General features: G+C 38.6%; 2 protein-coding genes across 2 annotated transcripts in view; both read right to left on the reverse strand.

Annotated features, from left to right (window-relative positions):
* Positions 1–23,479, reverse strand: part of LOC126070942 (olfactory receptor 7G2-like) — a 457,831-nt gene that overhangs the window by 238,688 nt on the left and 195,664 nt on the right. The window lies entirely within an intron of this gene.
* LOC126070946 (olfactory receptor 7G2-like) lies at positions 6,984–7,670 on the reverse strand. The gene has a single exon (XM_049875271.1). The coding sequence runs from the start codon at positions 7,668–7,670 to the stop codon at positions 6,984–6,986; it is 687 nt and encodes a 228-aa protein (XP_049731228.1).

Consider the following 23,479-nt stretch of genomic DNA (forward strand, 5'->3'; position numbering starts at 1 on the left):
CAAGACTACTGGCTGTAAGAGCTAGGAGTCACCACTTATTCTTGCATCCCTGTCATGAGTGGTTCAGTGGAGTAGGTGGAGCCACCAGTACTCAGGCCTCTGATGTGGGGAGGTGAGGACTGTGCTTAAAGGGCAGGGTGGTGTCAAATGTCAGGAACCTAGCACTCCCCCTTATGGCAGATACAGATGAAAGTAGACTTCAGGAATATACCCTGTTATACTGTGCTTATGAGGGCCTATGCTGTTGAAATGGGCCCACACAGCTCTATGCAGTGGTGAAAGGCATTCAAAGTCTTTGGACCCCTTATGCCTGTGCCTAGGTAAGGGGCTGTGTCTGCCCCAAGTTCCCAGCTTAGGGGAGCTGGTAGATTAATTTTTCCTGTTTGTTAGTTTGTTCCCTCTCCAAAGCCAGGAGAATGGCTGGGGTGAGTAACGAGTCCTGCTTCTGGCCCAAGGAGTGCAGCGATAGCTGAAGCTGGCTGGGGATCCACAGCAGAGTGGAGAAGTGGCAGATAAATGGGAAAGAGGTACTTCCCAAAAAGGTTTTTTTTAAATCGTCCAGTAGGTTAGACCCTTGTACTTATCTTTTGCCAACTGATCACATTTTCTTGCTGATTCTGGAGGTTTGAGCACTCTCTTCTGATGTGGAAAACACGTCCCAAGTGTCACTGCTTGCCTCTCCACTTGCGCCTGTTGACCCAGCCTGCAGCGTGCCATTTCCAGCCAGGTCAGGTCTGGCAACTCATAGCTACTTCTGAACTGTCTGTCCCCCTCCTGCTCATTCCAGTTTCTCAACTTTGTCTTTGATGTTCAGGACTCTTAGATTTTCATATATATTCAGTTTACTTTGTGTATGTGTGTGTGTGATTTGTTGAAGAGGGACCACACGAAGCATCTGACTACTCCATCATCTTGGCTTCACCTCCTCCAGTCATGCTTTTCTTAGTGTATCAGGTTAGGTTTCCTGGGAAGAAGATTAGGATGCCAAAGATTTCTTAGGGAGTACTCCTTGGATCAGCATGTGTGAAAGAGAAAGGAAGGGAGAAGGATTGGGCAGAGGAAGAAATTGAGTTGGGATGCAGTCTGAAGATTAGCCTCTGCTGACCCTGCAGGGAGCTCTGGAACTGAAATGGCCCTTTTGAGTTATCCTAGTTGGAGGAAGAGGGTCAGGCCTTTAAAAGGTGTGTTGATGAGTCATTGGTTGCAACCTAGGAGGAGGCTTGGCATTGGGTACAGAAGTGCTCTTCTTCTGAGGCACTTCCAAATGGGGTTAACAGTTAAAGGTGCTCTGCTAGGCTAAGTGCTGAGGCAAGTGCTTCTAATATGTGAAAGTAGCAGGAGAGAAAAGAAAGGAGCAGAATGAGAAAGCCAGACCTGGAATAAAGTTGTGTTGGCTCACATTCATTGAGCACATTGAATACTTCTTAGGTGGCAGGCATTGTATTTGTTGCGGTTAGTTGCTACTGAGTCAGTACCAACTAATTGGACACCATGTATAACCAAATGAAATCCTCCTTGATCTTGTGCCACCTTCACAATTTTTGGTATGTTTGTGTTCATTGTAGTGGCTGTTGTCAATCCATCTCCTTGAAGGTTTCCCTGGCCTTTGCTGTTCCTCAGCTTTATAAAACATGACGTCTTTCTAATGATTGGTCCCTTCTGATGATGCATTCAAAGTAAGTCTTTTGAAGGTCCAGAACCATATTCTGTTCTCCATCATGTTTTCATCGGCTGATTTTTAGAAGTAGCTTGCTAGGCCTTTCTTCCCAGTCTGCCTTAGTCTGGAAGTTCTACTGAAACCTGTCCACAATAGGTGACCCTGCTGATGTTTGAAATACTGGTGGTATAGCTTCCAGCATTACAACAACATACAAGCCACCACAGTAATACGAATTGACATTAAAGTATGCATTTGTAGTCACTATGGTGCTTGACTCCACATCAGACTTTCCTAATAAAAGAATTAGTCTAAGCCTCTCAAGGTAATGAAATTTCTCTTAAAAGTAATTAGATTTGGGCAGGGCATATGTACCATACCAGGCTGATAATATGCGCCGTCTTCTAAATGATTCATTGGGAAGACTATCTCTCCATCACAAAGAGACCAAATAGAGGCAGTCAGGTTTCTGTTCCTATTGTTGTTTCTGAAATGATCTTTGTACTGCTGCAGCCTTTGGTGACCATAAGGAAAACAACCTTAGGGAGGAACCAACATATGAAGAGTGAAAATGCAACATTATAGCTGCGTACCTGGACTTCCCTATCTCTGAAACCTTTGTTAGGAGTGATAATTGTTTTTAATATTTGACCCTGTTTGTATCATTTATAAAGTTGAGGCATCTCCAACGTTACCCAACACATGAACTAATAATATACTTATGCCAACTTTATAGATGTTGAAACTGAGCTTGAAGCAAATTGTCAAAGGTCAGACAGCTACTACAGAGCAGAGGTAGGATTCAACTTGAAGCCCAGGATGAAGATCAGGTTCCTGAGATCATTGACTAGGTACATGGATGGGAACAGCCTAAAGAGGAGGGGCTACGGTGCTGGATTCTCTGAGAGTATGAGAGGGAGGAATCCTGCTTATTTTTCACGTTTTGTTTTCTGATTCCATGTTGTTGATGAGTCTGATGGAAAAAATAGATGTGATGAGACACATAATAGATATACAAGGATCCGTCATTTTAGAGGAAGCCTCACATCTATAATGTGAAACAAAATAGATATTACAAATCCTTCTCTTTGCTCACTCTATTTCCTTTTTCCTCCTCTTCCTTTTTTCCTTCCTCTTTCACTCTTTTTCTCTCAGTCCTCCTCTCTCCTCCACTACCTCCTTCTTCAAATTTTAGTGATTGAATACCCTAATGCCTAGAGGCTTACCAAATTCAAGACTATAGTTGCCTCTGAGAAACAAAGGAAGGAAATGGACAGGAATAAAAAGAGTATGTCATCTTTATGCATATTATTGTGTTATTTTAAGAAGATAGTTGTTATGGCAAAATATCACAATTTATTAATTCTAGTACCATAAATACATGGGTATTTCTCCTGTTCTTCTGTGCTGTTGTGCCTGTTAGAATACTTCATTGATCAATGAAAGGAAACAGGTAAATGGCTGATTTAGCCTTTGGGTTCTGTCTAATTTTCCACCTCCTCCCTCAGAATTCTTATAAACAGATAACAGAATGAAGACCAATGATCTTCCCTGCAAAGCAGTATTAAGAATCATATATAGAAATGTAAGAACAGATCACCATACACCCCTCCTCTCTCAAAACAATATTAAATTTTTTTTGGAAAAATCTAGAACATTCGTCAAAATTGAGCAAGGACAAGTTTGTCTTGAGATGGGAAAAGTCCCTGGAATTTTAGAGTCAGAGTAGGATATTAGCAGAATGACAGTTGTTCAAGTATTGGTGTAAAGGTACAAGGAAATATGTCAAAAGAATCGACAATTAGGCAGGAATCTCACGCATGACTCCATTCTGCTCACCTTCTGCAAGTACCTACTTCACAGCTGCCCCTAGATGGACTGTTAGAAAAAGATCTCTCCCTATTTGCAAAACATAATTTGGGGAACTTTAAATTACCTAGGTGCTATCACTAAGAAGTGACATTCAGTTCTTGGACACTGAATTATAAAAATGAAAGTGCTGTACTCAGGGAGTTGTGCTGCTTACTGACCTGGGCAAGGCTGTTGAGTGTGTGGTTGTAGACAGACTATTTGTAGTCTCCATGGCCCTTGAGGTTTCGATATCCAAAGCTCCTTATTAGTCAAACTCTTTTGTTGTCATTCTGATCTCAGGGCAGAGAAAATTGTTAAGAAGCAAGGCTCAAAGAAAGAGTTTAGCACTGGCTGATTCCTACCCCAAGGATATGTCATCCACTTTCCTCCAAGTCTTTCTGCTCACATCCATTGTAAGTACCATGCACACGTGGACACAGAACACTTATGTAATTTAATTGTATATTCAAAGACATCCCTCTTCTCACAAAAGTACCAGGTTGTTTGTGAGTCTTCCACCAATCCTGATGCCCAGTTCTTCTTCATACAGTCCAGCTTCTAGGATTATTTGCTCGGCATACAGATTGAATAGGTACGGTGAAAGGATGCAACCCTGATGCGCACCTTTCTTGTCTATAAAGCACAAAGCATCCCCTTGTTCTGTTCGAATGATTGCCTCTTGATCTAAGTACAGGTTTCTCATGAGCATAATTAAGTGGTCCAAAATTCTCAGTCTTCCCAATGTTCTCCATAATTTGTTATGATCTACTCAGTCAAATGCCTTTGCATAGTCAACAGAAGAATGGATAAACAAAATTTTGTATATTCATACAATGGAATATTATGTAGTCATAAAGAGAAATGAAGTCTTGATACATACTGAAACATAGATGAAGCTTGAAATTTTTATGCTGAATGAAATAAGTCAGGCACAAAGGGATAAATATTTTATGATCCACCACAAAAAGAAAATCAAACCCCTTACGGTCAAGTGAATTCCAACTCATAGTGATCCTTCCTATAGGGCAGAGTATAACCACCCCATAGAGTTTCAAGGATCACCTGGTGGGATTCAAACTGCTGAACTATTCCTTAGCAGCTGTAGCTCTTAATCACTAAGCCACCAGGGTTTCTTATGATCTGCTAGGGCTCCTTATATCCCACTTATGTAAAACACCTAGTCATACAAATGCCTAGGAAGCAAAGTCTATTAGTGGTTACCAGTAGATGGGAGAAAATGGAGCTGAGAGTTATTGCTGAAGGTGTACTGAGTTTCTCTTTTGGGTAATGCAAATCTTTTGGAAATGATTAATGATGTTAGCACAATATAATGCATGTAATTAATGTCATGAATTTTACAACTTAAGATTAAATGGAATACTTCTGTTATATATATTTTACCACAATAAAAAAAAATTAAAAACAACAAACAGATACCACTTCATTCCCACTAGGATAGTACACAATACATACATACATATGTACATACATACATGTATGTATGTACATATATATGTATGCGTATAAATACTTCAGGTCCTCTTCAGTTTCAGCAAGCAAGGTTGTGTCATCTGCATAGCACAGGCTGTTAATGAGTCTTCCTCCAGTGCTGAGGTCATCTTTTTCTTCCTATAGTCCAGCTTCTTGGATTATTTGCTCAGCATACAGATTGAATAAGTATGGTGAAAGACACAACCCTGACACACAACTTTCCTGACTTTATATCACTCAGTATCCCCTTGTTCTGTTCAAACATACTCCAGTGTGACCTAATCTTAACAAATAACATCTTCAAAGGTATTATTTCCAAATGAAGTCACACTTAAAGGAGTTAGGACTTCAACCTATCTTTTTAGGAGGCTTTTTTTTTTAAATTAAATCCATAACAATAAGATTCAACAAAACAGAACTTAAGAGAAAAAGATAAATATAGAATTCAGGATAGTTTTTGCCACTGGAAGGGTACAGGGAGAGTATTCATTGGATTATATGGTGATGCCATTACTTTATTTATAACCTGGGACATAGGTATATGAGTTCTCATTGTATTACTATTCTTTAAGAACGACTGACACATTTCATACAGTACTTTGCATGTGATATTTTAATAAGTAAAATTGAAAAGATTTCACTTTCCAGATTCTTTCATATTCTAGATTCTAAATCCATTCTTTCATCTTCTAATATTAAAGTCATTCTTCTCAAACTTCAGCATGCATCAAAATCTCAAAGAAGTAATTATTTAGAATGTTCATCCTTCAGATGTCTCCCCAGATATCAAAGTCAGTAGGTCTTGGGTGAGGTATGGAAAACAGCACTACAAACAAGGTCTCAGGTGACTCATCTCTGCACGTGCTTTATGAACGTACATGTAGACAGCTTTGCACTACAATACGCCTGGTGAGGAGCTGACCTTCTGGTTTAGTGCTGAACACAATCCCACAGCCACCATTAATGATGACCAGAACTGAAGGATCTCCAGACACTGCATTAATTCTTCTACAAGATCTGTCCTGTTGTCACCCTGACACCACAGAGATGATTCTGACTGATGGCCCTGCTTCTTTGTGATTGTGGGGAAACTAATCTTCTTAAGTTTGCCAACTAGCCTTTGGTCCCATTTCATTTTACACTCTACATTTCTTCCTTGAAATAAAGTCCATGTCTGTAGAAAAATTGTTTTCTTCATAAGAAAACATTACAAAGTTTTGCATGAGATCCCTAAGAGTGCAGACAACCCACTAAGACTTTAATGATTAAGTTAATTTTAACCAGCCTCTGTGTGGACTCACCAGAGTTGAGAAAGAAAAACTGCAACATAAGGTGACGAATGAGAAAAGGAAAATCTCATGTACACTCTCATCAGTATTTTTTGTTTTTGGTTTTTTAAGGATCAAACCAAATTGGTTCCAAAAAAGACTGCCAAATCTACCCTGCCTACTCAACAATTATTCATTCATTTGATGTAATTACTAAGATGAATAAAACGTGGAAATAGATATTAGAATAATGGTAAACCAATAAAACTGCTGAAGAAAGTGTAAAATACATGAGAACAAGGAAAAATACGCCGTATAAATTACAGCAACATACGGAACACAATGATCCTACCTAAATTTGATTGAGTATCCTGTGCCAGGCATTGGATTAAGTGCTTTTAGTGGTTATAGGAATTAACTTCCCAACAGAAAATATTCTTTACATTGTCAGTCTAAAACTCTCATAGCAATTCTTTTCCCCAAACAAAACTTTCATTAGAAAGGGATATGTGATGTTATTCTCAGTGATAAAATGGGAGGAGATGTCTTCTGTATGATTCTATGGAGAGATCTATTAACAACATGTCCTCGGACAAACAGTCAGTTTTGTGTCTCCAAGCACGATGTCCAGATATGATAGCTGAGTGTGTTGTAGCCATCTGTGACTCTATCACTTTGAGTCAATCTAGAAATCCAACCCAAAGCAGACAATACAATCACTGAAAAGCAGGTGTGCACCTCATAATGTTCCCCAAGGCTCCCTTCATGTCCCTGTTTCTCAGGCTGTAGATGAAGGGGTTCATCATGGGAGTAACTACAGTGTACAGCATTGAAGCTACTGCAGTCTTTCTAGAAGAGTGTGTAAATGTTGCGCCAAAAGCTGACACGTAGAATAAGGAAACAACTGAAACGTGAGACCCACAGGTAGAAAAAGCTTTATACTTTCCACCTGCTGAAGGTATTCTCAAAATGGAGGAGACAATTTGAGTATAAGAGAAAATGATTCCAGAGAAAGGAAGAGCACCCAGTATGCTAGCTGCAAAATATAAGATGATGTTATTGATGAGGGCTTCAAAACAGGCAACTTTGATGACCTGAACAAATTCACAGAAGAAGTAAGGAATTTCCAGGTCTGTGCAGAAGGACAGTCGCAACAACATCAGACTGAGGAACAGGACATCCGAAATGCTAATGAGCAAGGAGACTAGAGTCAGCAGGCCACAGAGGCGGGGATTCATGATAGCTGTGTATCTCAGTGGGTGACAAATGGCCACATAGTGGTCATAGGCCATTTCTGAAAGGAGAAAACTTTCCAAACTAGCAAAAACCAGCACAAAGCAGACCTGGGTGAGGCATCCTGGGTAAGTGATGCTCTGATTCTGTCCTTGGAGGTTCACCAGCATCTTTGGGATCGTGGTGGTGCTGAAACAGATGTCAGCAAAGGAGAGATTGGAAAGAAAAAAGTACATGGGGGTGTGAAGGTGAGAGTCAGAGCTGACAGCCAGGATGATGAGCAGGTTTCCCAGGACTGTGAGCAGATATGTGGACAGAAACAGGATAAAGAGGAGGGACGGCAGTTCCGGATCCTCTGTCAGTGCCAGGAGAACAAACTCTGAAACACCTGTTTGGTTTCTAGGTCCCATATTGCTGATGAATCTGAAGGAAAAGATGAGGTAATTGCATTCAAAGGTCAGGAAGCAGCATCTTGGGATGAGAATGAGCGGAATGGGAGGGGATAACACAAAGGTGGTACCGTCTGCATGCATTTTATTTGGTTATTTTTAAAAAATGCAGAAGCTAATAGAGCAGAGCATCAACATTTATTTATTTTGGAAAGGGTGAGAGGGTGGTCTTTTTTTTTTTTTTTTTTTGATTACATTCCTTGTGCTCTTTTTGTCATTTTACATACTTGGTAATTTTGTTGAGAAAAATAGACTCTGGAGGCAGCCTGGTGAGACTGTCTCGGATTCCAGTGCTTTCCTCAGAAATTAGAACGGGGCAACAGAAATGCAGGCATCCCCTGCTTTTGAAAAGTTCACTTTTTTGCACTTTGCTTTTACAAAATACTCACATCAGTAATGGTTTTCTTCGCTAGCCGAAAGACATTTAAGTTGGATTTCACTTTTGCAGAAAAACGTGAAAATCGAAACTAGCGTTCCGCGTTTTGCAGTGAGCCTTTAAGGAGGCATTGCACAGCTCCTAGTGACGAGAGTCTGTCCCAAAGCTCCTTCTTTGAAAAGCACACTTGGCATTAAACTACAATAGCTTTGAACTGTGCATATCAACACTATATGTTAGCATTATTTCAGGTTATACGTGTTATTTGGTATGACTTAGTGGGTTATGTTTTGAGTCTTGGAACCTTCCAAAATTTTTTCCGTATAAATTAATGGTAATTGCTTCTTCACTTTGCGCCATTTCGGCTTATGAAAGGATTCATAGGAATACTCTACTTCCGGACAGCAGGGAAAACCTGTAATACAAATGTGTGTTAAAAAGCAGGAATGGGAAGATAAGGTGATGTTGATAAACCCTCTTCACCACCACAAGAATGTTATAAATGTCAGAATTTTAGAACAGTCATCCTGCTTGAGAAGGGGCAGGCTTCTATTCAGGAAGAAAACGATCCTTGCCATTGTGGAGAGAGAGGACACTAGCAGAATGACAACTCCTTGCTATCGGTTCAAAGATAAAAGGAAACATGTCAGGGAAATGGGAGACAGGCAGAAGTTCAAGGGTGACTTGATTCCAATCATTTCATGCTCATACTATCTTCACATGCATCATTCCCCTGGATGAACCTGTATTAAAACACCTGTCCTCATTTCCAAGCATTAACTAAGGGATTTAGGTAACCTGGCTGGCATCACTAAGGAATGATGCTTGACATCTGTCCTGGATGTTGGATGATGTAGATGGAAGAGCTTTCCTTAGGAAAGGCAGAGGGACCAAATGAGACACCAGGCTCCCCGGCAAGAGGATCATCTGTGGGTGGAGTACTGCTTTTTGATGGGAGAGGAATACAAAATGGTCATGTCTGCATGCATATTATTTGGCTATCGAAGTGAGTGAGGTGGTTACAGGTAGACTATTTGTAACCTCTGTGTCCCTGGGGGCTCAATATCCAAAGTTCCTCATTAACCAAATACTTCTATTGTCATTCTGATCCCAGGACATTGCAAATCTTTAAAGACCAAAAAATAGAAGGTAGAATTCAGGATAGCTGATTCCCAGCCCCTAGGAGACCAGCTGCAAGGCATTTACCTCTCTCTACCTGTTTCTCTCACCTCCAAGTCACACACCTTGCAGACATGGATATACCATACTTCTCTAATTGCATTGCAGTCTTTTTTGAGTACACCCGAAAGCATCTCTATCTTACCAATGACGTTAGAAAGTCTGATTCAATTTGCATTATAGTAAAATGCAAAAATGTAACCTTGTTACTTCCTGACTGGCATTGAATATCCCCTGATCCTTAATCTTTATTCTATATATTTTCATGGAGCATATTTTAAGCTATTCTCTGTGATAACCTCTGACCGTGATCACTGTAGACAGAGTAGTTACTCCCTTTTTAGGATTTCATAATCAGCTTTTTTCTTGTTGTGTCCCTATAATTTTGATACACATTTTTCTTCACATTTGCGGAATGTGGGTTGATATTTTGGCTCTTGATTTTTAATGGAGTTGTGAGAAATCACAATATCACTGGCTAGGCAATAGTATGCAGGTTTATCTATACTCTCAGTAGATTTAGCTAGATGACAACCATTATTTAATAGACGAAGATGGTGTTCCATGTGAATATTCACTTAAAAGGCTTTAATGAATTCAATATTTTCATGTGTTTGTGAATTTATGTTACCACATGTTGTTTCCATATGAATTCTGGTTGCTAATCTACTGTGTTCTCAATATATTATATGAAAAACAATTTGAGATAAGATGGTGTTATGTCACTCTTCACCATCTTAAACTCATTTACTTCAAACATATGACATAATAAAAAAAAATAAGAAGTCATAGTGGCTTCAAAAAGAAGAATGTAAACTTCTACTGAAAGCTTCCATTCAAATAGAATCTGCCAGTCATAGTCCCCCTCCCTTTTTTTTTTTTTATTGTGCTTCAAGTAAAAGTTTACAGTTCAAGTTAGTTTCTCATACAAATATTTATACACACATTGTCATGTAACGCTAGCTGCTCTCCCTGTAATGTGACAGCACACTCCTCCTTTCCACCCTGGATTTCCCGTATCCATTCAACCAGCTCTTGTCCCTTTTTGTCTTGTCATCTCCTTCTCTCGACAGGAGCTGCCCATTTAGTATCATGTATCTACTTGAGCTAAGAAGTACTCTCTTCACGAGTAGTATTTTATGTCTTATAGTCCAATGTAATCTTTATCTGCAGAGTTGGCTTTGGAATCGTTTCAGTTCTGGGTTAACAGAGTTGGGGGCCATGTCTTCTGGGGTCTCTCCAGTCTCAATCAGACTATTAAGTCTGGTTTTGTTTGTTTGTTTGTTTGTTTACTAGAATTTCAGCTCTGCATTCCATTTTTCTCCTGCTCCTTCAGGGACTCTCTGTTGTATTCCTTGTCAGACCAGTCATTGGAGGTAGCCAGGCACCATCTAGTTCTTCTGGTCTCAGGCTGATGGAGTTTCTGGTTTATGTGGCCCTTTCTGTCTGTTGGGCTCATATTTCTCTGTGTCTTTGATGTTCTTCATTCTCCTTTGCTCCAGGTAGGCTGGGAACAATTGATGCATTTTAGGTGGCTGCCCACTAGCTTTTAAAACCCCAGAGGCCACTCACCAAAGTAGTATGCAGAATGTTTTCTTAGTACACTTTGTTATGCCAATGGACCTAGATGTCCCCTGAAACCATGGTCCCCAGACCCCTGTCCCTATTATTCTGTCCTTCAAAGTGTTTGGCTGTATTCAAAAAACTTCTCAGCTTTGGGTTTAGTCCAGTTGTGCTGACTTCCCCTGTATTGTGTATTGTCCTTCCCTTCACTGAAAATAATTCTTGTGCACTATCTAGTTTTTTTTTTTTTGATCTAGTTTGTGAATATCCCTCTCCCTCCCTCCCCACCCTCATAACCATCAAAGAATGTTTTCTTTTGTGTTTAAACCTTTATTCGAGTTCTTATAATAGTGGTCTTCTGCAATATTTGTCTTTATGTGACTGACTAACTTCACTCAGCATAATGCCTTCCAGATTCATCCATGAGATATTTCACAGATTTATTATTGTTCTTTGTCTTGCATAGTACCCCATTGTATGAATATACCATAATTTGTTTATCCATTCATCCATTTTTGGGCAGCTTAGTTGTTTTCATCTTTTTGATATTGTGAACAGTGCTGCAATGAACATGGGAGTGCATATATCTATTTGTGTGAGGACTTTTATTTCTCCAGGATACATTCCAAGGAATGGGATTGCTGGATCGTATGGTACTTCTATTTGTATCTTTTTAAGGAAGTGCCAAATTGATTTCCAAAGTAGTTGCACCATTTTACATTCCCACCAGCAGTGCATAAGTGTTCCAATCTCTCTATAACCTCTCCAATATTCATTATGTTGTGTTTTTTGGACTAATGCTAGCCTCGCTAGAGTGAGATGGTTTCTCATTGTAGTTTTGATTTGTATTTCTCTAATGGCTAATGATTGTGAGCATTTCTTCATGTATCTGTTAGCTACTTGAATGTCTCCCTTGGTGAAGTGCCTGTTCATATCCTTTGCCCATGTTTTTTTTAATTAATTTTTATTGTGCTTTAAGTGAAAGTTTACAAATCAGGTCAGTCTCTCATACAAAAATTTACACACACCTTGCTAAAACCAAAAACCAAACCCGTTGCTATCGAGTCGATTCTGACTCATAGCGACCCCAAAGGACAGAGTAGAACTGCCCCATAAGGTTTCCAAGGAGCACCTGGTGGATTTGAACTGCCGATCTTTTGATTAGCAGCTGTAGCTCTTAACCGCTATGGTACCAGGGTTTCCTACACCTTGCTATACACTCCTAATTGCTCTCCCTCTGATGAGATAGCAGAGTGCTTCCCTCCCCTCTCTCTCCTTGTGAACAGTCTGGTAACTTCTGGCTACCTCTGCCTCTCATCTCCCCTCCAGACAGGAGACGCCAACATAGTCTCATGTTTCTACTTGATCCAAGAAGCTTGTTCTTCACCATTCTCATTTTCTATCCCCTATTCCAGTCCAATCCCTGTCTGAAGAGTTGGCTTTGGGAATGGTTCCTGCCCTGGGGTAACAGAAGACCTGGGGTCCCTAGCCTCCGGAGTTCCACCAGTGCCAGTCTGACTATTAAGTCTGGTCTTTTTACAAAATTTGGGGTCTGCATCCCACTGCTCTCCTGCTTCCTCAGGATTCCTCTGTTGAGTTCCCTGTTAGGGCAGTCATCGGTTGTGGCTAGGTAACATCTAGCTGTTCAAGTGTAGGGCTGATGTAGTCTCTGGTTTATGTGGTCCTTTTTGTCTCTTAGGCTCATAATTATTTTGTGCCTTTGGTGTTTTTCATTCTTCCGTGTTCCAGGTGGGTTGAGACCCATTCATGCATCTTAGATGACCGCTTGTTAGTGTTTAGGACTGCAGACACCACTCTCCAAAGTGGGATGCAGAATGTTTTCTTAATAGATTTTATTATGTCAATTGACTTAGATGTCCCCTGAAACCCTGGTCCTCAAACTCCCTCCCCTGCTATGCTGGCCATTGAAGTGTTCAGTTTTTTAAGGAAACTTCTTTGTTTTTGGTTTAGTCCATTTGTGTTGACCTCTACTTTATTGTGTATCATCTTTCCCTTCACCTAAAATGAAACTTACCTACTATCTAATTAGTGAATGCCCCTCTGTCTCCTTCCCACCCTCCCCCGTCTCGTAAACATCAAAGGGTATTTTTTTCTTTGCTTAAACTCTTTCTCCATTTCTTATAATAGTGGTCTTATATAATATTTGTCCTTTTGCAGTTGACTGATTTCACGCAGCATAATGCCTTCCAGATTTCTCCATGTTATGAAATGTTTCATGGATTCAACATTTTTCGTTATCAATCCTTTGCCCATTTTTTAATTGGGTTATTTGTCTTTTTGTTGCTGAGGTTTTGCAGTATCTTGTAAATTTTGGAGATTAGATGCTGATCAGATTGCCAGTGTGTAGGTTGTCTTTTTACTCTTTTGGTGAAGTCTTTGGATGAGCAGAAGTATTTGATTTTTAGGAGCTCCCAGTTATCTAGTTTGTACATTGTTAGTAATGTTTTGTATACTGTTTAGGCCATGTATTAGGGCTTTTAGTGTTGACCCTATCTTTTCTTCCATGATTTTTATCGTTTTAAACTTTATATTTAGGTCTTTGATCCATTTTGACTTAGGTTGGCGCATCGTGTGAGGTATGGGTCTTGTTTCATTTTTTTTTTGCAGATGGATATGAAGTTACGCCAACACCATTTGTTAAAGAGACTGTCTTTTCCCCATTTAACTTACTCTGGGCCTTTGTCAAATACCAGCTGCTCATGTGTGGATTTAAGTATGGATTCTCAATTCTGTTCCATTGGTCTATGTATGTGTTGTTATACCAGTACCAGGCTGTTTTCACTATTGTGTCAGTATGTTAGGTCCTAAAATCAGATAGAGTGAGGCATTCCACTTTGTTCTTCTTTTTCAGCAATGCCTTACTTCCCCAGGGCCTCTTTCCCTTCCATATGAAGTTGGTGATTTGTTTCTCCATTGCTTTAAAAAATGTTTTTGGAATTTGAATTGAGATTGCATGGTATCTGTAGATCACTTTGGGTAAAATTGACATTTTCACAATGTTAAGCCTTCCTATCCACAAGCAAGGTATATTTTTTCACTGATATAAGTCTCGTTTGGTTTCTTGCAGTAGTGTCTTGTAGTTTTTGTTGTGCCGGCATTTGATGCCTCTGGTTAGATTTATTCCTAAATATTTTATGTACTTGTAGGCTATTGTAAATGGTATTGATTTGTTAATTTCTTCTTTGAAGTTGTCTTTATTGGTGTAGAGGAATCCAACTGATTTTTCTATGTTCATCTTTTGTCCTGATACTTTACTGAAATCTATTAGTTCTAGTAGTTTTCTTGTGGATTCTTTGGGTTTTCTGTGTGTAAGGGCATATCATCCACAAATAAAGATACTTTTAGTTCTTCCTTACCATTTTGGATGCCTTTATTTCTTTTCCTTGCCTTATTGCTCTGGCTAGGACTTCCAACACAACGTTGAATAAATGTGGTGATAAAGAGCATCCTTGTCTGATTCCCATTCTCAAGAGGAAAGCTTTCAGACTCTCTCCACTTAGGATGATGTTGGCCGTTGGCTTTGTATAAATGCCCTTTATTATGAGGAATTTTGCTTCTATTCCTATTTTGTTGAGAATTTTTATCATGAATTGATGTTGGGTTTTTCAAATGCCTTTTCTGCATCAAATAATAAGATCGTATGGTTCTTGTCTTTTGTCTTATTTATGTGATGGATTACCTGATTGTTTTTCCAATGTTGAAACAACCCTACATACATGGTATGACTCCTACTTGGTCATGGTGAATTAGTTTTTTGATATGTTGTTGAATTCTATTGGCTAGAATTTTGTTGAGGATTTTTACATCTATGTAAATGAGGGATATTGATCTGTAATTTTCTTTGTGGTGTCTTTACCTGGTTTTGGTATCAGGGATATGCTGGCTACATAGAATGAGTTTGGGAGTATTCCATCCTTTTCTATGCTCCAAAATGTCTTTAACAGGAATGGTGCTAACTCTTCTTTGAAAGTTCAATAGAATTCTCCAGTGAAACAATCAGGGCCAGGGCTTTTTTTGGTTGGGAGGTTTTTTTAATAACCATTTCAATCTCTTCTTTTGTTATGAGTATGTTCAGATTTTCACATTATTTTGTGTTAATTTGGGTAGGTAGTATGTTTCTAGAAATTTGTTCATTTCCTGTAGGTTTTTGTATTTATTGGAGTACAATTTTTCATAGTATTCTAATTCTTTTAATTTCAGTTGGCTATGTTGCATTTTTTATGTTCTTATTCGGGTTATTTCCTTCCTTTCCTGTTTTTCTCTTTTCACTTTGGCTAATGGTTTATCAATTTTTTTAATCTTTTCAACGAACTAACTTTTGTCATGTTAACTCTTTCAATTGTTTTTCTATTCTCTATTTCATTTAATTCTGCTCTAATTTTTATTATTTGCATTCTTCTGGTACCCTGGGGCTTCTTTTGCTGCTCCCTTTCTACTTGTTAGAGTTGAAGGGTTAACGTTTTGATTTTTGGCCCTTTCTTCTTTGTGGATGTGCATTTACTGTTATAAATTGACCTCTGAACATTCCTTTTGCTGTGTCCCAAAGTTCGGGTACGATGTGTTTTCATTCTCATTTAATTCTGTGAATTTCTTTATTTCATCCTTAATTTCTTCTATAACCCAGTAGTTTCTGAGCAAGGTGTTGTTCAGTTTTAATATGTTTGATTTTTTTTTTCTTTTATTGATTTCCACATTTTTGACTTTATGGTCAGAAAAGATGCTTTGAATTATTTCAATGTTTTGAATTCTCTTAAGGCTTGCTTTGTGTCCAAATATGTAGTCTATTCTGGAGAATGTTCCATGTGTGTTTGAAAAGAAAGTATACTTGGCTGCTGTTGGATGGAGTGTTCTGTATATGTCCATGGGATCAAGTTGGTTGGTTGTGGTATTTGGATGTTCTGTGTCTTTTTTGAGGGTCTTTCTGGATGTTCTGTCCTTTACTGAAAAAGGTATGTTGAAGACAGCTCTCACTATTACTGTGGAGCTATTTCTATTTTCAATGCTGTTAGAGTTTATGTATTTTGGAGCCCTTTCATTGGGTGCATACATATTTATTATGGTTATGTCCTCCTGGTATACTGACCCTTTAATTATTATACAGTATTCTTACTTATCCTTTGTGGTGGATTTTGCCTTAAAGTGTACTTTGTCAGAGATTAATATTGCCACTCCTCCTCTTTTTTTTATTGTTGTTTGCTTGTTATATTTTTTCCCATCCTTTGAGTTTTAGGTTGTTTGTGTCTTTAAGTCTAAGGTGTGTCTTGTAGGCAGCATATAGATGGGTTGTGTTTTTTTATCCATTCTGCCACTCTCTGTCTCTTTATTGGTGTATTTAGTCCATTTATAGTCAGCGTAAGCTTTGATAGGTATGAATTCCGTGCTGTCATTTTGATGATTTGTGTGTGTGTGTGTGTGTGTGTGTGTGTTTGGGTGGTGTTGCTGACAGTTTATTTGTTCCACTTAATTTTCCGTGTTGAGTCATTTTTCTTTATGTATTTTCTTTTCATTTTCATTTTTGTTCATTTTATATTTGCGGAGTCTTTATGTTTTTCTTGTTCTTTTTCATTTCTTTTATTTTGTTGTGTAGGGTTGTTAGTCTCCTTGGTGTTTACCTTAATGTTTACCCCTATTTTTCTAAGTTTAAACCAATCTTTTATTTCTTTATATCACCTTGACTTTCTCTCTGTATGAAAGATCTATGACTACATTGTTTAGTCCCTCTTTTTTGTTTGAATGTTGTCATCTTTTACATACTGAGATCTCTGTTTCCCTATTTTTAGTGTTTTGCTTTGATTTATTTTTATGACTTCCCTATCTGAGTTGATAACTGGTTGTTCTTTCCTATGTTCTAATATTGAGTTGTTATCTGATGTTATTGATTTTCTAATTGGAGGACTCCCTTCAGTATTTCTTGTAATTTGGTTTGGCTTTTGCAAATTTCCTAAACTTTTCTTTATCTGGAAATGCCCTAATTTCACCATCATATTTGAGACACAGTTTTACTGGGTATGTAAGTCTTTGGTAGCAATTTTTTTTTTCCTTCAAGGCTTTATCTATGTCATCTCATTGCCTTCTTGCCTGCATGGTTTCTGCCACATAGTCAGAGGCTAGTTTTATGGAATTTCCTTTGTAGGTTACTTTTCGCTTTTTCCTAGCCACTTTTAAAATTTTCTTTTTATCTTTGGTTTTGGCAAATTTGATTATAATATGTGTTTATGACTTTCTTTTAGAATCTACCTATTGTGGGGTTCAGTGAGGTTTTTGTATAGGTATTTTCTCATCTTTCATGATATCAGAGAAGCTCTCTGCCAACAAACCTTAAAACAATTTTGTCTGTATTCTGTGTTATCTTTCTCTGTTCTGCTACTCCAATCACTTGGAGTTTATTTCTCTTGATATGTTGTTGTTAGGTGCCATCGAGTTGGTTCCGACTCATAGCGACCCTATGCACAACAGAACAAAACACTGCCCGGTCCTGAGCCATCCTTACAATCATTGTTATGCTTGAGCTCAGTGTTGCAGCCACCGTGTGAATCCACCTCGTTGAGGGTCTTCCTCTTTTCCACTGACCCTGTACTCTGCCAAGCACGATATCATTCTCCAGAAACTAATTCCTCCTGACAACACGTCGAAAGTATGTAAGACGCGGTCTCACCATCCTTGCTTCTAACAAGCATTCTGGCTGTACTTCTTCCAAGACAGATTTGTTTGTTCTTTTGGCAGTCCATGGTATATTCAGTATTCCTTGCCAACACCACAATTCAAAGGCCGCAGTTCCTCAGTCTTCCTTATTCATTGTCCAGCTTTCACATGCATATGGATAGGAACATTTAACATTGTAAAAATATCTAGTCTACAAACGCAAACTGTACATACAATGCAATTCCAACCCAAATACCAATGACATTTTTTAATGAGGTGGAGAAACAAATCACCAACTTCATATGGAAGGGAAAGAGGCCCCAGAGAAATAAAACATTGGTGAAAAAGAAGAAGAAAGTAGGAGACCTCACTCTGTCTGATTTTAGAACCTATTATACTGCCACAATAGTGAAAACAGTTTGGTACTAGTATAAAAACAGATACATAGACCAATGGAACAGAACTGAGAATCTAGGCTTAAATCCATCCACACATGAGCAGCTCATATTTGACAAAGAGTCAGTTAAATCGGGGAAAAGACAGTCTCTTTAAGAAATGGTGCTGGCATAACTGGATATCCATCTGCAAAAAAAATGACACAAGACCCATACCTCATACCATACACAAAAATGAGCTCAAAATGCATCAAAGACTTAAATGTAAAATCTAAAATGATAAAGACCATGGAAGAAAAAATAGGGACAATGTTAGGAGCTGTAATACATGGCACAAATAGTATACAAAACATTACTAACAATGCAGAAGGAAACTAGATAACTGGAAGCTCCTAAAAATCAAACACCTATGCTCATCCAAAGACTTCACCAAACGAGTAAAAAGATTACCCACAGATTGGGAAAAAGTTTTTAGCTATGACATTTCTGACCAGCAAGTGATCTTTCAAATCTACATGATACTGCAAAAACTCACCTGCAAAAAGACAAATAACCCAATTAAAATATGGGCAAAAGATATGAACAGACACTTCACTAAAGAAGACATTCAATGGCTAACAGATACATGAGGAAATGCTCACGATCATTAGCCGTTAGAGAAATGCCAATCAAAACTACAATGAGATTCCATCTCACTCCAACAAGGCTGGCAATAATCCAAAAAACACAAAATAATAAATGTTGGAGAGGCTGTGGAGAGATCGGAACACTTATACACTGCTGGTGGGAATGTAAAATGATACAGCCACCTTGGAAATTGATTTGGCACTTCCTTAAAAAAGTATAAATAGAAGTACCATAGGATCCAGCAATCCCACTCTTTGGAATACATTCTAGAGAAAAAAGAGCCTTTACAGGAACAGATATATGCACACCCATGTTCATTGCAGCACTGTTTACAATAGTAGAAAGATGGAAACAACCAGTGTGCCCATGAACTGATGAGTGGATAAATAAATTATGGTATATTCACACAATGGAATACTACGCATCAATAAAGAACAATGATAAATCCGTCAAACATTTCATAACATGGAGGAATCTGGAACGCCTTATGCTGAGTGAAATTAGTCAGTTGCAAAAGGACAAATTTGTATAAGACCACCATTATAACATCTTGAGAAATAGTTTAAACAGAGAATAAAATATTCTTTGATGGTTATGAGAGGGTGGAGGGAGGGAAAGAGGGAGAGGGGTTTCTACTAATTATTTTAGGTGAAGGGAAAGACAACATACAATACAGTTGAGGTCAGCACACCTGGGCTAAACCAAATGCAAAGAAATTTCCTGAATAAACTCAGTGCTTCAAAGCCGAGTATAGTCGGGGCGGGGTTTAGGGGCCATGGCTTCAGGGGACATCTAAGTCAATCAGCATAATGAGATCTATTAAGGAAACATTCTGCATTCCACTTTGTAGAGTGGCTTCTGGGGTCTTAAATGCTAGCAAGTGGCCATCTAAGATGCATCAATGGGCCTCAGCCTACCTGGAGCAAAGGAGAGTGAAGAACACTAAGCAATAAGATAATTATGAGCCCAAGAGACAGAAAGGACCACATAAACCAGAGACTACATCAGCCTGAGACCAGGAGAACTAGATGGTGCCCAGCTACAACCGATGATTGCCCTGACAGCGAATACAACAGAGAACCCCTGAGGGAACAGGAGAGCAGTGGGATGCAGACCCCAAATTCTCATAAAAAGACTGGACTTAATTGTCTGACTGAGACTAGAATGACTCCGGAGGTCATGGTCCTGATACCTTCTGTTAACCCAAGACAGGATCCATTACCAAAGCCAAGTCTTCAGACAAGGTTGGACTGGACTACGGGATAGAAAATGATTCTGGTGAAGAATGAACTTCTCGGATCAGGTTGACACATGAGACTATGTTGGCATCTCCTGTCTGGAGGGGAGATGAGAGAGCAGAAGTCAGAAGGTGTCCTAATGGACAAAAAAGAGAGAGTGGAGGGAAGGAGTGTGCTGTCTCATTAGGGGGAGAACAATTAGGAGTATATAGCAAGATGTGTATATATTTTTGTATGAGAGACTGACTGATTTGTAAACTTTCACTTAAAGCAAAATAAAATTTTAAAAAAGCCTTTTGCAGCAGATTTGATCAATGCAGTGCATCGTTTGATATCTTGAGTGCTGCTTCTGTGGGTGTTTATCTAAGTCCAAGTAAAATGAAATCCTTGACAACTTCAGTCTTTTCTCCATTTCTCATGATGTTCCTTATTGGTCCATTTGTGAGGATTTTTATTTTCGTTATGTTGAGGTGTAGTTCATAGTGAAGGCTGTAGTCATTGATCTTCATCAGTATGTACTTCAAGTCCTCTTCACTTTCAGCAAGGAAGGTTGTGTTATCTGCATAGCACAGGCTGTTAATGAGTCTTTCTCCAATTCTGATGTCATCTTCTTTATATAGTCCAGCTTCTTGGATTATTTCCTCAGCATACAGATTGAATAAGTATGGTGAAAGATACCACCCTAACACACACCTTTCCTGACTTTAAGTCACACAGTATCCCCTTGTTCTGTTTGAAAGACTGGCTCTTGATATCAGTACAAGTTCCTGATAAGCTTAATGAAGTATTCTGGAATTCCATTTTTCACAAGGTTATCCATAACTTGTTATGATCCACACAGCAGAATGCTTTTGCATAGTCAATAAAACACAGGTAAACATCCTTCCAGTAGACTCTGCTTTCAACCATGATCCATCTGACCTCAGCAATGATATTCCTTGTTCAACGTCCTCTTCTGAATCTAGTTTGAATTTCTGGCAGTTCCCTGTTGATGTACTGCTGCAAGCACTTTTGAGTCATCTTCAGCAAAATTTTACTTGAGTATATTAATGATATTGTTTGATAATTTGCACAATACAAAATATGAATCTCTTCCAGTAGGTTGGCCAGATAGCTGTCTTTCAAATTTATCTGCATAGATGAGTGAGCACTTCCAGTGCTGCATCCATTTGTTGACACATCTCAGTTTGTATTCTGTCAATTCTTGGAGCCTGGCTTTTTGCCAGTACTCTTGGTACAGCTTGGACCTCTTCCTTCAGACCATTGGTTCTCAATCATATGCTACCTCTTAAAATGGTTGAACATAGACCAATTCTTTTTTTGGTACAGTGACTCTGTGTATACCTTCCATCTTCTTTTGATGCTTCCTGCATCATTTACTATAGAATCCTTCTATGTATATACAGATAATAACAAGTGTTGGAAAGATACAGAGAAATTGGAACCCTCATAGACAGATGGTGGGAATGTAAAGTCATTCAGCCACTTTGTAAAACAGTTTGGCAATTCCTCAAAGTATAAAATACAGTGTTACTTTATAGCTCAGGAATTCCCACACCCAGGTACATACTCAATGTAATTGCAAATCTATGCCTACACAAGAACTTGTACTCAAATGTTTATATCAGCCTTAGTCACCATAGGAATATATATAAAAAAAAGACTCAAATGTCTATCGGCCCATGAATTAATAACCAAAATGTGGTATAGCTTTAAAATGGAATATTATTCAGCCAAAAAAGGAATGAAGTTATGATACTTTCTCCAACATGGATGAACCTTGAAAACGTTACACTAAATGAAAGAAACCAGGCCAAATAAAGCCATATATTTTATGATTTTATTTATATGGAATACCCAGAATTGTGAAAGCCATAGAGAGAAATAGGATTAGTGGTTTCTAGGGGATGAGTGACCAGACCAATGTGCAGGTACTGCTAACGGGTATGGGGTTTCATTTTGGGGGGTGATGAGAATGTCTGGAATTACATAATGATGACTGATGAAAAACTTTGTGAATCACTGTAAAAATCACTGAATTGTACATTTGAAAAGGATGGGCTTTGTGTTTTAATAAAAGTGGTATTAAAAGTAAAAATAAATTTAAAGCTTTTGTAATTCAAAGCACCTTATCAAGGAAAGGAAGGGACAACCTACAAAATGGGAGAAAATATTTGGGAATCATGTATCTGATAAGGGATTCATGTCCAGAAAACTGAAAAAATTCCTACAACTCAATGAGAAAAAGACAAAAAACCAAATTTGAAAATGAGCTGAAACTTGAATAGACATTTCTCCAAAGAACATATACAAATGGCCAGCAGGCACATAGAAAGATGCTGAACATCAAGAGTCTGAAGGGAGATATAAATCAAAACTACAATCAGATTCCCCCTCACATCTACCAGGATGGGTATCATCAGAAATTTCGAAATTAACAAGTATTGATGAGAATGTGGAGAAATTGGAATGCTCATTAATTGCTGGTGGCAATGTAAAATGGTGCAGCATTTTGGAAAACACTTTAGTGTTTCTTCAAAAAGTTAAACCTAGAATTACCAATTCTACTCCCACATATATATCCAAAAGTCCTGCAGGCAGAGACTCATGTTGCTTTACAACAGCATTGATTGCAGTATTTTTCACAACAGCCAAAATGTGTAAACAACCCAAGCGCCAATCAACAAACGAATGCGTAAACAATAAGTGGTTTCTATTTGTGGTGATGAAAACCACTAAGAAATGGATACTGGTGATAGTTGTACAACTAGACACATGCACTTATTGTAACTGAACAAGGGGATACTGTGTGATTTAAAGTCAGGAGAGGTGTGTGCCAGGATTGTATCCTTTCACCATACTTATTCAATCTGTATGCTGAGCAAATAACCCAAGAAGCTGGACTATAAGAAGAAAATGGGGCATCAGAATTGGAGGAAGACTCATTAACAAAGTGCATTATGAAGATGGCACAACCTTGGTTGCTGAAAGTGAAGAGGACTTGAAGCACTTACTGATGAAGATCAAAGACCACAGCCTTCAGTGTGGATCACATCTCAACATACAGAAAACAAAAATCCTCACAACTGGACTGATAAGCAACATCGTGATAAACAGAGAAAAGATTGAAGTTGTCAAGGATTTCATTTTACTTAGATTCACAATCAACGCCCATGGAAACAGCAGTCAAGAAATGAAAGGCTCATAACATTAGGCAAATCTGCTGCAAAAGACCTCTTTGAAGTGTCAAAAAGCAAAGATGTCATCTTGAAGAGCACGGTGAGCTTGACCCAAGGTATGGTGTTTTCAGTTGCCTCATATGCATGGGAAAGCTGGACAATGAATAAGGAAAGCCAAAGAAAAATAGACACCTTTGAATTGTGGTGTTGGTGATGAATACTGAATATACCATGGACTGGGAACAAATCTGTCTTGGAAGAAGCACAACCAGAATGCTCCTTAGAAGTAGATATGGCGAGATTACGTCTC

The sequence above is a fragment of the Elephas maximus genome, chromosome 3, assembly GCF_024166365.1.
Source record: "Elephas maximus indicus isolate mEleMax1 chromosome 3, mEleMax1 primary haplotype, whole genome shotgun sequence".
Classification (NCBI taxonomy): Eukaryota; Metazoa; Chordata; class Mammalia; order Proboscidea; family Elephantidae; genus Elephas; species Elephas maximus.